The sequence below is a fragment of the Arachis ipaensis genome, chromosome B3 (assembly GCF_059453495.1).
Source record: "Arachis ipaensis isolate K30076 ecotype BB chromosome B3, ASM5945349v1, whole genome shotgun sequence".
Classification (NCBI taxonomy): domain Eukaryota; kingdom Viridiplantae; phylum Streptophyta; class Magnoliopsida; order Fabales; family Fabaceae; genus Arachis; species Arachis ipaensis.
Window position 1 is genome coordinate 18338947 of NC_142438.1, and position 15895 is coordinate 18354841.

At 36.6% G+C, this 15895-nt stretch overlaps 3 protein-coding genes across 3 annotated transcripts; 2 read left to right on the plus strand and 1 right to left on the minus strand.

Annotated features, from left to right (window-relative positions):
• Window positions 1–346: 346 nt before the first annotated feature.
• On the minus strand, window positions 347–1755 carry LOC107632691 (uncharacterized). Its single transcript, XM_016336358.1, has 2 exons — window positions 1746–1755; window positions 347–768 (listed from the first exon to the last, which is right to left on the minus strand). The coding sequence occupies exons 1-2, from the start codon at window positions 1753–1755 to the stop codon at window positions 347–349; spliced, it is 432 nt and encodes a 143-aa protein (XP_016191844.1).
• Window positions 1756–3838: 2083 nt separating this feature from the next.
• LOC107629947 (uncharacterized) lies at window positions 3839–7866 on the plus strand. The gene is made up of 4 exons (XM_088510051.1): window positions 3839–5029; window positions 6295–6828; window positions 6955–7216; window positions 7313–7866. Exons 1-3 carry the CDS (start codon window positions 4157–4159, stop codon window positions 7063–7065), a joined length of 1518 nt encoding a protein of 505 aa, XP_088366177.1. The 5' UTR covers window positions 3839–4156; the 3' UTR covers window positions 7066–7216; window positions 7313–7866.
• A 3283-nt stretch (window positions 7867–11149) lies between these two features.
• Window positions 11150–13634, plus strand: LOC107629945 (uncharacterized). The gene is made up of 3 exons (XM_016332909.3): window positions 11150–12052; window positions 12564–13094; window positions 13190–13634. The coding sequence occupies exons 1-3, from the start codon at window positions 11276–11278 to the stop codon at window positions 13298–13300; spliced, it is 1419 nt and encodes a 472-aa protein (XP_016188395.1). The 5' UTR covers window positions 11150–11275; the 3' UTR covers window positions 13301–13634.
• The last annotated feature ends 2261 nt before the right edge of the window (window positions 13635–15895 follow it).

Below are 15895 nucleotides of genomic sequence, written 5' to 3' on the forward strand. Positions count from 1 at the left end.
TTCAAGCCAAACTTTAAATTTTGGGCATTCCTTCTTCATGTGTCTTTTTTTTACAAAAGAAACACCGTGCACCTTCTTTCTTCATAGGATGGGATACAATAAACTTTCCTTTCTTCTTATGAGCTTACTTTTTACCACCCTCATTTGTCACTAATAGTGCACTTTCACCAAGTTCCTGAATTAGCCTTCTTTCCTCTTGCACACACATCACCAGTAATTCATTAATGGACCATTTTTTCTTATATGTGTTATAAGAAATCTTAAATGGTCTGTACTGGATAGGAAGAGAATTCAGAATAAGATGCACCAGAAATGAGCTAGAGATCTAAACCTCTAAAGCTTTCAGTTATGCTGCAATATCTCTCAACCTCATGATGTGTTCACGCACACCTCTTACGCCGGTAAGCCTCATGGATGACAATTGCGCCATTAGGGTGTTTACAAGTGCCTTACTAGAAGATTCAAATTGTTCATCAATAGCCTTCATGTAATCATTGACATTCATGTAATCAGGAATTGAACCTCGGATACTAGCTGAGATACGAGACTTAATGAACAGCATATTTAAACGGTTGGATTTCTCCCACCATTCGTATAATGCTACCTTGGCTTTAGAACTAGCATCAGTAGGTGCCGGAGGCTCTTCCCTACGAAGAGCATAGTCAAGGTCTGCACATCCTAAGTGAAAGAGAATCTTATCTTTCCATTCTTTATAGTTGTCACCACTTAACAAATGAACTTCAGATACAGTTTCAGATATTATTACTGCTGCAAATAATAAATCATGCTAACATTACTCAACTTTAAGTAGGCACATCAAAATCCATAACATATGATAATACATGCCAATGCAAGTCATATCAAAATAAATATAAATCATAGTGTCATTAAAATCTACCTGTGGTCAAAGATTTTAACACGCATAATATTCACTATATTAACTAAAGTATTGAAACTAAAAAATAAAATACTACTTCTTAATACATGTAGGCTAATTAAGAAATAATAAATATTTTCTATTTCAATCTAATTATATGTGAATAACATAATAAATTCATGTGGGTAAGTTCATTATATAATTCACAATAATTACAAATATATTATATTAATATTTATGTAATTTCTTTAAATATTATTATTATCAAGGATGCTGTGGCTACTCCTCAATAAATCATATATTAATCACAATATGATATGTAGCGGAAGAATTTATATTGCATGCAAATATAAGTATTAAATAAATAAATTCAATAACATGTATAATATTAGAAGCGAAGATGATCTAGTGGACTACTATTTTGTTAATATTTAAAAAATCCAAGTTCAAACCTCCCTCAAAACAAATTTTACAATTTTATAGCAAATCAAATGAAGTCCAACATAAAAATCAAAGAAGTGGGCCAAGAAAATTTTTCTTCTTCACTTTTTCGTTTCCCATTTCATTTTTTTTTAAATTGAGAAAACCTAGCGGAATCATGAAAATCATGCCATTATGAAGAACAACTACCACACAAATTTAAAGAATTTTTTTTGGAGTATTTTCTATTATTCTCTCTTCTTATGGTGCGTTAATTTCAGTTTCAATGATTTTTCTTACTTATTCCAAAATTCATACTATACATTTTTCTTTTGAAAACAATTAATCAAAATAATGCATAGTAATTAAATTTTGAAATGGCAAGGCGGAGACAACAAGGCTCTAATACCACATGTTAGATATTTTATAAAACCAGTAATTTGCGTACCTCCAGCCATTACCAATAAATTCTTTGATTTAATTTAGAACTTCCAATTCTTAAATCAACAAAATCAGATGAAATCAAGGTGTGTTTGTTTATTGTTTGTGATCAGAATTGGAGACCCAAATTTTATAAAATTTATAATAAACAGTCGTGTTCTTTCCATCAAAGAATAGACCAACTGCCAATATAATCAATAAATAATTATAATACCACACAAATTAATTTCTATATTAACAAATTAGACCACAATTAGAATAAAAATTCTAACATAATTTAGTTACTTTAATTTCATTTATTAGTTTTTCTAACTTTTGGCATCTAATAACTAACTTTATATTTTTTTTTATTGTATTATATGCAACTTAAGTATTAATTATCGCACTTAAATAGAATTTGTATTTTTTTTAACTAATTAAAAATATAAAGACATATTTATTTATTGATATTTTTTTTTAAGTTAATTTTAATTTTGACAAAAAATATAGTTAAAAGAATTTTTTAATATGAATATTATAATAAAAAAAATCCTTTTTGTGATTATATTAAGGGTGAATTATTAAAAATGAATTATACACGCAATCCAGACTTCATCCACAAACTTTGTTAAACCAAAAAACACACTTTTAACCTATTCACTACCAATTCTTGTGGGGCGTTAGTCCATTATTCCAAAAAAAAAATTAAATCCCACCACATTCACTACCAATCTTTGTGGCCCATTAGTCCATTATTCCACTTTATTTAAAACTTAAAAGTTGTGGAAGAAGATTGTGTGTTCGTGTAATAAGTTGAACCCGGATGTCATGTTAGCAACTCAGCCTTTACCAGTAAAGGGTGGCCCTTGGAAGGACATATGTCAGCTGAATATAAAAGAACCGCGGATTCGTGATAAAGTGGTAAGTGGACTGGCAATGAAAGTAGACAATGGTATGCAGACTCGATTTTGGGAAGATAACTGGGTTCAAGGTGGTACTCTGAAAGGAAGTCATCCGAGACTCTACTCTATTTCCAGTCAGCAAGGACTTGTCATCGGGGAGTGTGGTTTTTGGGATGGGCTTGATTGGATTTGGAATTTTCAATGGAGGAGGGCACTGTTCCAATGGGAGCTGGAGCTTGTCAATCAACTGCATGAGAGGTTAAGGCCAGTGAGGTTGTCATCAGGTAGGGAGGACAATGTGGTGTGGAAGTTTGAAAATAAAGGTATTTTCTCTACTAGTTCTGTGATCCAGGCTATACAAGCGGAGACATTATCAGCTGAGATAACGAGTTATAGCTTCACGAGTTCCATTTGGAAAGGTTTCGTTCCTCCGAGAATTGAGCTCTTTGGGTGGTTTGTGCTAGTGGGTAGAGTTAACACCAAGGAGCGGCTGACTAAACTAGGAGTCAACATTCTGGGGGATAGTATGTGTGTACTGTGTACCAAGGAATTAGAATCTGTTGAGCATTTATTCCTTAGGTGTGAGGTAACATGGCAGGTGTGGTGCAAGTGGCTGAGGTTACTAGGAAGGGAGTGGGTGATTCCCGGAACTGTTAAAGAAATGTTTGAGAGTTGGCATGGAATGCATAATAGACAACAGGGGAAGAAGGTGTGGATGTCAGTGTTCTTTGCAGTGATTTGGAACATCTGGTTGGAACGGAATGCACGAATCTTCAAGAATGCAAGAGCAAGCCTGGAGGTCATACACACAAGGACGTTGATGAGCTACACGGAATGGAGTGGTGGTGATCCTGGGGGAGGATGAGAGTACTGGGGATAGTAGGGGTTGGTTTATTTGTTGGTAGCTAGTTATGTGTCTTCTTTTTTCTTTTATTTGCTCCACTTTAATGTGTTGAGCTTCCTTTGTTTCAAAAAAAAATTTAAAACTTAAAAGTTTTGTTGGTGGCAAATAATTTACTATACGCACAAGCAAAATTCAAACTTCCTGACACTTATTTAATCACTAAACCAATCTAACTTGGTTTGTTTTTGGTATTATTGTAAGCCTAACCATTCTTGTTGGGCTGGACTTGGCCCATATGTAAGGAATGAGAAAGTATCCATCCAGAAACAAAGGCTTCATTTTCGGAAGCTCCCACTTCACTTCGAATTATGTTTATGTAGTAACATCACAACACACTTCCATTTTCAGAGCACTGTTCTTGTTCCTGTATAGAGATCTCTCTATAATCTGTATCCTTTCACCACAGAAAACACCTGCTGGCTGCTTCCACAGTCCACACGGTCCCAGAAACTTTCACTCCCAAAAAATAACTGTAACCGTTACAGCGGTTTCTTTTGTCCCTTTCACTCTTCTTCATCATTACGCTACTCGCAAAATCCCTCTTACCTTAATTAAATCCAAATAAAAAACTCAAAACCCCACAAAAAAATAAACAATAAATAACATAATAAAATTTTTAGAAAAAGAATCAATATGTTCCAGCGAAGAAAACCTAGTACAGGTAACTTGCCTGTTTCAACCTCGGTTCCAGAATTAGAAACTCCAATGCCTTCATCATCTTCTTCCGCTTCCAAACCGACGTCGTTTTGCGACTCACTCTCCTTCAAGTCCTTACTCTTCTCTTTCTCTCTCCTTCTCAACCTTTACTTGATCTTCCTCCTCTGCTCCCAAAGAGTCCCACCAACAATCTCCACGCGCTCCTCGACATTCGTGCCCACCACGCGCCCCTCAACATTCGTGCCCACCACGCGCAGCCATATCCTCTTCGCGATCGCCTCCTCCTCCGTTTCCTGGCCCCGCCGCCATCCCTACCTCCGCCTCTGGTACTCTCCAAACACCACGCGATCACTCGCGTTCCTCGATTCGCCGCCAGCTTCGGATTCCTCCTCGTCCTCCTCTTCGTTGCCATCGGTGGTGATCAACGGCGATACCTCACGGTTCCCGTACACGTTCCGGGGAGGGCTCCGGTCGGCGATCCGGGTGGCGCGTGTGGTGAAAGAGGCAGTGGAGAGGGGGGAGAAGGAGGTGCGGTGGTTCGTGTTCGGCGACGACGACACAGTGTTCTTAGTGGAGAATGTAGTGAGTGTATTGTCGAAGTACGATCATGATCGGTGGTACTATGTTGGGAGCAATTCGGAGAGCTATGAGCAGAATGAGAAGTACTCGTTTGAGATGGCGTTCGGTGGTGGCGGTTTCGCTGTGAGCCACGCGCTTGGTAGGGTTTTGGCTAGGGTTTTGGATTCTTGCTTGAAGAGGTATGGCCACTTGTATGGGAGTGATGCTAGGATCTATTCTTGTGTTGCTGAGCTTGGTATTGGATTAACACATGAACCTGGCTTTCATCAGGTACCAAAAAACTTTCTTTTTTGGGTAATTGTTTTTATGATTTTGTTGTTTTAACTACTCTGATGCTGATCAATGCTAGAAAAACTAGGAATTATTCTTAGAGGGAATTGGGTGATCCCAAGCTCACATGCAAATAGAACAAACTGCTACTCTTTTTGCTTACTTGATTAGTGCTCTTTAGTTACTTGAAAGCTATATCCTACATATGTTAAGTGTAAGATGGTTTAGGCGTTGATGTTTAATTGTTGATGTGGTTGATGGTAGACTAATGTCGAATTGGCTGGTCTATGTAGTAAGAAATGTTATATTGTACTATTTGTAAGATGTGTAGTGAGAAGAGCCATATACGAGTAGGTGAAACGAAATATGAGGTGGAGTGAAACACATTATTATAAGCGCATGACCATTGAAAGAATACTCTATTTTTAATAGTGCATGATTTGTAGAGTGATTAGATTTGGATATATAGATATCAAGGCTAATCGTTAGAAACCTATCAATGTGGGATGTTTTCTACTCTCTTAAACAATGTTTGTGATTTTTTATTTTGAAGGGAAGAGGAAGGAAAGGGCTTGAAGTGTAAAATGGACTTAAGTGTTTATACTTCAAACCCTTCATTTCCCTGGTTTTTCCTAATCAACACTCATAATCTTGTTACAGTATGCTTCTTTGATTAGACTGGGAAGGTGGAATGAAGAAATTGGAAAATGAAAGGGGGATAAAAGAAGAAAAATGGGGGTTGGGGGAGTAGGCTTGTTATCTATTAGATGCGGTTTTTCTTTCTGCTAGAGCTTTAGTACGTACTGAACTGCCCATATCTGTTTCACTTCCGACGGTATTCCTTCTTGAATGTTGAAACTTGTTATGAATTAAGAATTATGTAACCTGAAATGTAATTATGTAAGCTGAGAATGTAATTATCATGTTAGGTTGCTTGTGCATCGTGTTGTCCTTTTAAACATACCTTGTGTTCAATTTTGCTGTTTTATTTGTTGTTTGCCTTCTTCATACTTATTCTTTGTAACACTAAAACTGTAATTTTGTCTTCCATGGACATGAAATAAGGAACAGATAATATTAATAATTATACTGATCTGGCTTGTATTTTTTTTTTTTTGGGGTTAAAGATCTGGCTTGTGATTTTATCTTACTAATTCTTTATTACTATTTCAAGCAAACATCCTAGGCTATTTTATGGTTTTAATTCTGGTTACCTTTTCTGTATCTCTATTGAAATAATTTTTACTTGCTTCTTTTGATACCAGTTAGATATGCGGGGTGATTTGTTTGGGATTCTAGCTGCACATCCATTATCTCCATTATTGTCCCTTCATCACTTGGAGGCAGTGGAACCTCTCTTTCCCAACATGAACAGAACACAAGCCCTTGAACATCTTATGGCAGCTGCAGCCGTAGACCCTGCAAGGATTTTGCAGCAAACTGTGTGCTATGATCGTTCAAAGTCTTTAACTTTCTCGGTTTCATGGGGTTTTGCCATCCAAGTTTTTGAAGGAAATGAATTTCTCCCCGATCTTCTTCAAGTGCAGAGGACTTTTGTGCCGTGGAAGAGGGGTAGCAAAGTTGTTGGCAAATTTATGTTCAACACGAGAGACTACCCTAGAGATCCTTGTCAAAGACCTTTTCTCTTTTTCATGAAAAGTGTTGAATACGATAAAAGTGGCATTTGGAGTAACTACACCAGGCATGCTGTTGGGAAATGCTTTGAAGAATCAAATTCGGTAAAGCAGCTGAAGAAGATTATAGTTTTCTCGAGGAAGCTAGTGCTTAATGTTGAAGAGGTATTGTTAAAATTAGCATTAAAAATCGTTGATCTAAAATCTTTTAATTATTATTTTTTTTGGTCATGTGGGCATTCCTATTCTGGGTATTTTGACTTCATGTTGCCTTATTGGATTTTGTTACAGTTGAAAGCCCCTCGTCGGCAATGCTGCGATGTTTTGCCGTCTTCCAATGAAACAACAATTATCCATCTTAGACATTGCGGAACTGATGAATTGATCTCCATGTACCAATAGTATTCCTTTTCAGTTGTCATCTCTCTCAAAAGCTTTGAATTTCTTCATGAGCATGAATGTTTGGAGGACAGTTCCCCGAGGTGGGTGTGTCTTCTCTTAGGTGGACCATGAAACTTAGCTTTGATGTTATAGTTTCAAAATCCAATGTGAGGTATATAGATTTGTTTTCATCATTCTGCAATTCTCAATTAATTTTGATCACACATTCTGAACACTAATAAGTTTCTGAAAATAACACTTGGTGCAGAGAAAGGATCCATGACCTCCTTCTACAAGAAAAACGTGTGCTAGTAGATTCATAAAGGATCTCTTGGTGTATGGTGCTCAACCCCTCACAACTTTGCCTCAACTTCATGGATCTGTAAAAGTGTCCGGAGACCACATTTAAATTAATGGTGATAGATTAGGTATACAAAAGTAAAACACCTATTTTTTGGTGTACAAATATCATTTTCCTTTTTTATTTGCTGCGTAGTAGTTTTGCCATCTAAGTTTCCATGCAGCTGTACATATTTTGGTTTCTGTTTTTCTAGTGTAGTTAAATCACATGGATGCTGCTCCATGTATTGGAGTGAGGAAACTTCTCAGCCTTATCACTTCTACACACCCATTTTTTATCAGTTGTTGACACTTCTAGTCCAGTGTTGGATCAATATATTGTGCGGACCGTGAAAGGTAAAAAGGAACAAAAGGAGTACTTTAGAATGTGATCCTAATAAGGGATGTGTCCCTGAATACAGAAAATATGCAGAAATTATGATAATAAGGGATTTGTTAATATTACATGCATACATTAGAGTTTGCTGGCTGCGTAGTAATCTATGGAAAATAAGTGAGAAATATGTGAAGAGGATTTTTTTTGAACAAAAAGTATTTATTGATTAATTTTTTGTACTGCTTCTATTTGGTACTTGGTAGCACTAAATTCTAGTATATAATATTATTATTTGGATTTTTAGTATATAAAATAAAATAAGTGAAATTACAGAGACCTACTAAATGAAATTTGGTTGAGTGTTCTCTTTTACTATATGTAAATCGTGAATTTAAACCTCGATCTACGCAAAAACTAATAAATCGTGGAATTAAACCACAATTTTGCGTCAAAGAAATTCGTGTAAATCTTGGTTAAGTTTCATGATTTATGATGTCTCTGCTAGTTTATAAATTGGGTGTAGTTTCATGATTTACCACTATCAGTGAGTGTCCATAATTGGTGGTTATTACTTATTATTCATGATTCACCAATGAATAAAATGCAAATAACTAGTGGATTTGCTCCACGATTTATTAGTTTTTGCTTAAATCAGATATGCATATAATAAAAAAAGAAGACACGCATGTAACTAAATTTTATTTCCGTAATTTTTGTTATTTTTTATTCTATATAGGAAAGAAATCCTTATTATTTCCAAGTTACGTGCTTAAAAATTTAAAGTCAAACTCAAACGTGTTAGCGGTGTTGCATAATCCCAGGACGTCGACGTGAAGGTATGAAGCCTGTTATAACATATATACGTTGTGACTTGTGAGAAATTTGACGTGGACTTAATGTTCAATTTGTCTCTCAATTTAATTTCTTAAATTTTAATTGTTTTTATTTAATTCTAAAATTTCATAAATGTGACTCACATTAGTTTATAGAATAATTTTCAGCACATAAATATTAATAGAGTGTTGACATAGACAATTAGATTCTACCTTGGCGTTTAAATAGCGAAAAAATAATGTCTTGTTTTGAGAGAAAAATTTTTAATTAACTCCACTTAGAATGTTATTTTTGAAATATTTGAGTACCAAAACAAAAACAATATCATTTTATAGAATCTAATGTGACATCTGAATATTCACGTCAGCATTTCATTAATGTCTCTACATCAAAAATTATTTTAGAATAAATCACATTTACAAAGTTTAAAGATTAAATAGAAGTAACTAAAATTTTAGAAACTAAATTAAAGTTCTCGTACAATTTGAAAGACTAAATTGAATGTCATCTCTCTTTAAGTCAGGGTTGCCATTTTTATACGCTGGTCATCATCGTATCTGACAAGTATATTTTAATAATCCCATGGTAGCCGTAGGGAAATTTCCAGCTTTATTTATTTTTATAGAACAGGAACCGAAAAGAAAAACTAAGTCCAACAAGTGTGGAGAAAAAAATGTGAACATGTCATCTTGAAGGGGTACCGTTTTAGAAAAGCTGGAAACACGTGCCAATTAGTTTGTGGTGTAAATAGCCACCAAAATCAACCTTTTAAGTAATTGTCATGGATTACTCTAGGGATGTCAATGGCGCAGGGCGAGGGCGGGGGATGCCTCCCTGCTCCTCATCCCCGCCCTCAGATTTGCTCCCCATCCCCGCCCCATTCCCCGCCGTGGGAGAATATTGCTCCCCATCCCCATTTCCCACGGGGCCCCATTCCCCGCGGGGATCCCATTCCCCATCTACATAATAGTTCTAGCTAATTATTAATTTCCATATGAATAGAGCTACAAGTATCTATCTTACACAAAAACTGCAAGATTTTATACAAAAAGTCTAAATGACACGATGGTGACTTCTTTCAAAATAACGCAATGGGGGGACGCAACGACGAGCCAAAGAAAAAAGTAGTGGACGAGGTGGGAGACACGGCAACAGAGAGAAGAATGGACACGACGGCAGAGTTACGAAAAGGAACGCCGCAAATAGAAATTACGACGCAGTAAGGGTGATGGCACGGTGAGGTGTGACGATGCGGTGAGAAGGGGTGACGAGGGGATGGCTGCAGAGAGGTTGGATGGAGTATAGATAGCCTTAGGGATCTCTGAATTGAAGAGGAGTTATGCAAATAAAGATTAGGAGTTTTGGATTTCTATATATATGTGTGTGTGAGAAATGACTAAAAAACATATATGAGAAATAAACTATTAAGGATAATTCAAGGAATTCATAAATTTCGGGGAATAGCGGAGACGGGGCGGGGATCCCCGCTCGGGTCCCCGCGCCTGCTTTGGGGGAATTTTGTCCCCCATCCCCATCCCCGCGGGAAAAATTCTCCACAATCGGATCCCCATTCGGAGCAGTCCCCGCAGGGATCCCCGCGTCTCGGGGAATTTTGCCATCCCTAGATTACTCTAGAAAGAGAAATGGTATGGGTCCAATAAAATAATTTTGTGAGATTAATTATACCCGAGTCTTATTTTATCTCTCGCTTAGCTTTGGCACACTACTTTTAAAAGTGTAATTTACACATGAATATGATTATTCTCACAAAAGAAAATCGACGGAAAATTTTATAGTAGCAGAAACCAGAAAGTATTACACATTGTTAACATAAAGTGCCTACAATAACAATAATATTTTTAAAAAAATTATTAGATGAGATGTTATATATTATGGTGGTTTAAAAGTCTTAAAAAGGGATGTTACTCACTAGTCACTACTGTTCTAAGACGCCTCTTGAGGAAGAAAAAGGAAAGAGAATAATAAACGTGTAAACACAAATACACAGTAGCACTAGAAACGTAGAATACTATCATTTCAGGCCTACATTAGCGGCATATTGACCCCTATGGTTGTTTGTCTTAATTTTCGTCTATCAATATATCATTTTATGACATGTTTAATTCACCAACCAAAACCAAAGTACTTGGTTGAGATAGTTGTTGTGTAAGGATAAGCAAACCATACCATAACAGGTGGCCTACCTATATCACCATTAGTCCACCCCACCCAACCCTTTTCCATTGATTTCTTCTCCACACTCAATACTATATTAGTCATTAGTCAACGCACATACTTATTCAACTAATTAACTTGACTTGAATCTGGTGACCATCACCACCATCCAATCGTGCAATTCTTATTGGAAAGGACATAAATCTTTTCTCTAACATTACCTAATTTGTTACCAATAAATAATATTTACACACCAACAAAATCAATCATCAAAATAATTATTATGTATTTATGTATAATTACATATATTTTTTTAATTTATTTTTAATGTATATTTCGTATTTCAATATCATTGATTTTTAATATACATGGCCACCCCCCATAACTTATTTAGCCGTGAATTGCGGTTATTTGCACTTTGATTTCTTTTGTAATTATATATATATATTTAGCTTCCATCTTTGTCTTCAAACCTTTACTCTCACAAATTGACACACATTAGCCTTGTTTCATGACAGGGTGTTGCAAATTTTGTTTTTGTTAAAGATGCAGTTTTTTCACAAACCTACCAAGGTTCAGTCTCTGATTAATTTCATTCTAGTCACTAGTTCATTTTGTGGCATATATGTTCTTGTATCAGTGTTGTTCTTGGGAACATCAAAGCTAGTACAATTTCATTCTTCATCAAAATACGTGTCAACACCAACACAAACAACTCTTGATCATGTTGTGTTTGGGATTGCATCAAGCAAAGGATCATGGCCTAAGAGAAAAGAGTTTGTTAAATTGTGGTGGAAACCAAACAATTCAATGAAGGGTTGTGTGTTCTTGGATACACTACCAGATGAAGAGAAGCAAGGTAGGGATGATAAGAATTCCCTCCCTCCTCTCTGCGTCTCTCAAGACACTTCCCGGTTTCGCTACACGTGCCACGGTGGCCTGAGGTCAGCCATACGCGTGGCACGTGTAGTTGCCGAGACAGTGGCCTTGAACCATTCAAACGTGAGGTGGTATGTGTTCGGCGACGACGACACCGTCTTCTTCCCGGAGAATGTGGTGAAGACACTTTCTAAGTATGATCATGAGCTATGGTACTATATTGGTTCGCACTCTGAGGTTTATGAGCAGAATAGGTTGTTTGGTTTTGGAATGGCTTTTGGCGGCGCTGGTTTTGCCATCAGTTCTTCCCTTGCAAAGGTTTTAGCCAAGGTTTTTGATTCTTGTATTCAAAGATACCATTTTCTCTATGGTAGTGATGGCAGGGTGTATTCTTGCTTAGCTGAACTTGGTGTTGGATTAACACATGAACCAGGTTTTCACCAGGTAACAAATACTTCATATTAATTATTTATTCAGTTCTTAAAAATCTAGCATCAAAATGTAGATAATTTTCTTGATATAAGGCAGTCTTTGGATATTTTCTGTTTCCCTAGGAACCAGGAGGTATAAAAAATTCAGAAAATTTGTATTTGTATCCACTAACTTGTTTTTCTATGTTATAAGAGACACTATTTAAATGCAACATATACTGCTCTTAATCTTTAAATTACTCATTGCTAGAAGGAAAGTAAAAACAAAAAAGAAAAATTCGCATGTTTTATTTGAGAAGATAATTCGCTGAAGTGGAAAAAGTTTTTTTATTTGTTACTGGGTCCTTGGTTTGTCATAGTTTTGAGGTTTAGATGATAACTTAGTATCTGAGTTTTCACCTAATTTAAAATGTTGAGGCCTTAATTTGAATGATTCATTAACTCGACTATTTAGTAGGATAAGATTTTGTTACTGTTGTTGTTATGCGATTTCTTGGTCTTGATAATATCTGAAATTGGATAAGGTGGATTTGCGCGGAAATACCTTTGGCTTATTGGCTGCACATCCAGTGTCTCCATTGTTGTCCTTGCATCATCCAGAATACACTGATCCAATCTTTCCAAACATGACAACTACACAAGCTTTGAGACATTTCTTTGGAGCAGTGAAGGTTGATTCTCAGAGGATGCTGCAACAAACAGTCTGCTATAACAGCAGGTTTTCGTGGACGATTTCCGTGTCTTGGGGATACACGGTTCAGGTTTTCCCTAACCATATGCCATTGAGAGAAGTTATCAAGGTTCAAGAAACATTCAGGCAGTGGAGAAAGGGAAACTTGTTGGCCAAGTCATTTACTTTCAACACTGTAGAGCCTCACCATGATCCATGTAAAAGGCCAACCATTTTCTTTCTTGATAGTGTTTCTTCCGGAAAAGATGGCATCATAAGCAGTTACAAGAGATCTTTCAGAAATTGCTCGAGCGATGCATCGTCACTAATGAGGTTGGAATCGATCAAAGTGGTCTCCGATAAGCTCGATCTTGGCATCAAACAGGTAACAATGTCAAGCATTGGTTAGTTACCCTAATTAGTGAATCGTGTATTGAAATTTGAAACAAAGTCTTGATTAAATTCTGTTTTGTATTTCAGTTGAAGGCTCCAAGGAGGCACTGCTGTGATGTATTGCCATCAAGTGGTGGTGACCAGATGGAAATTGAAGTCAGAGAATGCAAAGATGAAGAATTGATTTATATGCACTGACAAATACATACATAGTGATTTCTGTAATTCTATTATGATATATGTGTAGATATACTAGTACTATTATTTCAGATAACTGAGAGTTAAAAATTTTAGGTAGTTTTGCTTTGCCATCGGTAATTCTTGCAGAATCAAAATATGCCTCTGGACCATTTTACGTGCCCAAGAAGGTAGGAGTTTATCCATGGACACATTATGACATTTCTTGCAACAAGTTGGTCGGCTGTAAAACATTTTTGTAATTGATGAGAATATTTTAATTTTACTCTTAATATTCTCTAAGGTTACAACTCAATAGGATAGAGATTTACCTATAAAGTTTGTTGTACTTCAAGATCTGTGTGGCCCTGCTTTCACTTTCTGCTTGTTCTTGTTATTAACTATGCTTGAACTTACAACAAAATTACATTAATACTATTCAACAGAACAAGCATATAGGAAGAGGTTCGGAAAAGCTAGAGAGAGACATTGTGATTTTTTATTATGAAGTAGCAAAGATTTTCAATTTATCATTGTGTAGTATAAATATCTTTTTTTTTTCTCTTTTTTGTCAGACTAAAACAAATATAATCCCACTACATAACCAATAAGGATTCTATTAATTTCTGCCAACTCTTGTTTATAGCTGTGTTTAATAGAAGTGTCTTTGTAAATGTATTTAATAGAAATGTCTTTTTTATGGCTGTGTAACGAAAGTGTTTTTGTGGATGTGTCTCCTTATACATGTCAATACTAATTGTAATTAAAATATAATAATTAATTATTATTGATAATAAGTTGACAGATAATATATTGGTACTCTATACTTTTCCAAACAAATATATTTTGCTCCTATTACACATAAAGTCATTCATACACTTATGCTTAACAGTCTGAACTTCTAGGAAGAATAATTCACTGTATGTTTTTAAAACTTTAATCACCAGGATTCATTTGTCTCTAGTACTAGAAATACGGAAACTAGTATCTCTATTGAACGTAAAAGAATATGGATTCAAAACTTGTACTAATGCACACTCACCATAAGAAAGATAAATTACGGGTTAGGCAAGGGAAGTTCTGATTCTCTATTACAGTTATAATTCTGTCTATGATCACTACTAGTAAGACTAATTATATTGCTCTCTCCTTGCGTTTGATACCAAGTAAGCTTTCTTTATTTTCAATTACTTTTACCTCCCAAAACCTACCCACTTTTATTCTGCTCCTCAATCCTGAACTTGACTTGGTCACTGCCAAGCTTCCAACTGCTAAGTGCTAACCCAACTTGTAAGGAAATTCCCACAAAATTATGAAACACAACACAGATGTACAAAGGACCTCTAAGGACATCTATGACTTTTTCTTTTAATTTTATGCACTTTGCCTTTTTCTGCTCTATGATTTTTTCTTACAAACCTCACTGTTTGCTTTTTTCCATGAGACTCAAGACAGACAAAATTAAACAGAAAATTACAAAATAGAAAACATTGAAGGAGAAGAACTTTTGTTAACTTGGGTTGTTATGAGTAGGGGTGTGCAAAAAAAACTGGTTTCACTGAATTGAATTGAAACTGAACTGAAACTGTTTTAAATAAACCAGTTTTTTTAAATAAAAAACTGAACTGAAATCATAGTTTTTATGAAAAACCAGTTTATTAAAAACCAGTTTTTATGGTTCAGTTTAGTTTTAAACCAAATTAAAACTGGTTTTATTTAAACTCTAAAATTAATTTTTATATACTCTTTATCTCTCTCTCCCTTCACTCTCTCTCTCTCTCCCCTTCCTCCCTCTCTCCTCTTTCTCCCCCTCCTCTCTCTCTCTCTCTCCCCCTCCCTTCCCCTCTCTCTCTCTCCCTTCTCTCTCTCTCTCCCTTCTCTCTCTTCTTTCCCTCGCTCTCTCTCTCTCCCTCTCCCTTCCCGTCTCTCTTCCTCTCTCTCTCTCTCTCCTCCTCTTTCTCCCTCTCCTCTCTCTTTCCCTCCTTTTTCTCTCTCTTCCTCTCTCTCTCTCTCTCTCTCCCTCTCTCTCTCTCTCCTTTCCCTCCTCTCCCTCTCTCTCCCCCTTCCTTCCTCTCTCTCGCTCTCTCTCTCTCTCTCTTCCCCTCCTTTTTGTCTCCCTCCTTCTCTCTCCCCCTCCCTTCCTCTCTCTCTCTCCCCCTTCTCTCTCTCTCTCTCTTCTCTCTCTCCCTCTCCCTTCCCGTCTCTCTTCTTCTCTCTCTCTCTCTATCCTCCTCTTTCTCCCTCTCCTCTCTCTTTCCCTCCTTTTCCTCTCTCCTCTCCCTCTTTTCTCTTCCCCTCCCATCTCTCTCTCTCCCTCTCTCTCTCTCTCTCTCTCTCCTTTCCCTCCTCTCCCTCTCTCTCCCCCCTCTTTCTTCCTCTCTCTCTCTCCTTCTCCTCTTTCTTCCCCTCTTCCTCCTTTCTCTCATTTTCCTCTCGCTCTCTCTCTCTCTCTTTCCTTTTTCTCCCATCTCCCTCGCTCCCCCTCCCTTCCCCTCTCTCTCTCTCTCTCCCTCTTTTTCCTCTCTCTCCCCTTTTGTTTCTCTCTCTCCTATCCCTCTTCTCTCTCTCTCCCTCCCTTCTCTCTTCCTCTTTCTCTCTCTCTTTTTTCCCTTTTCT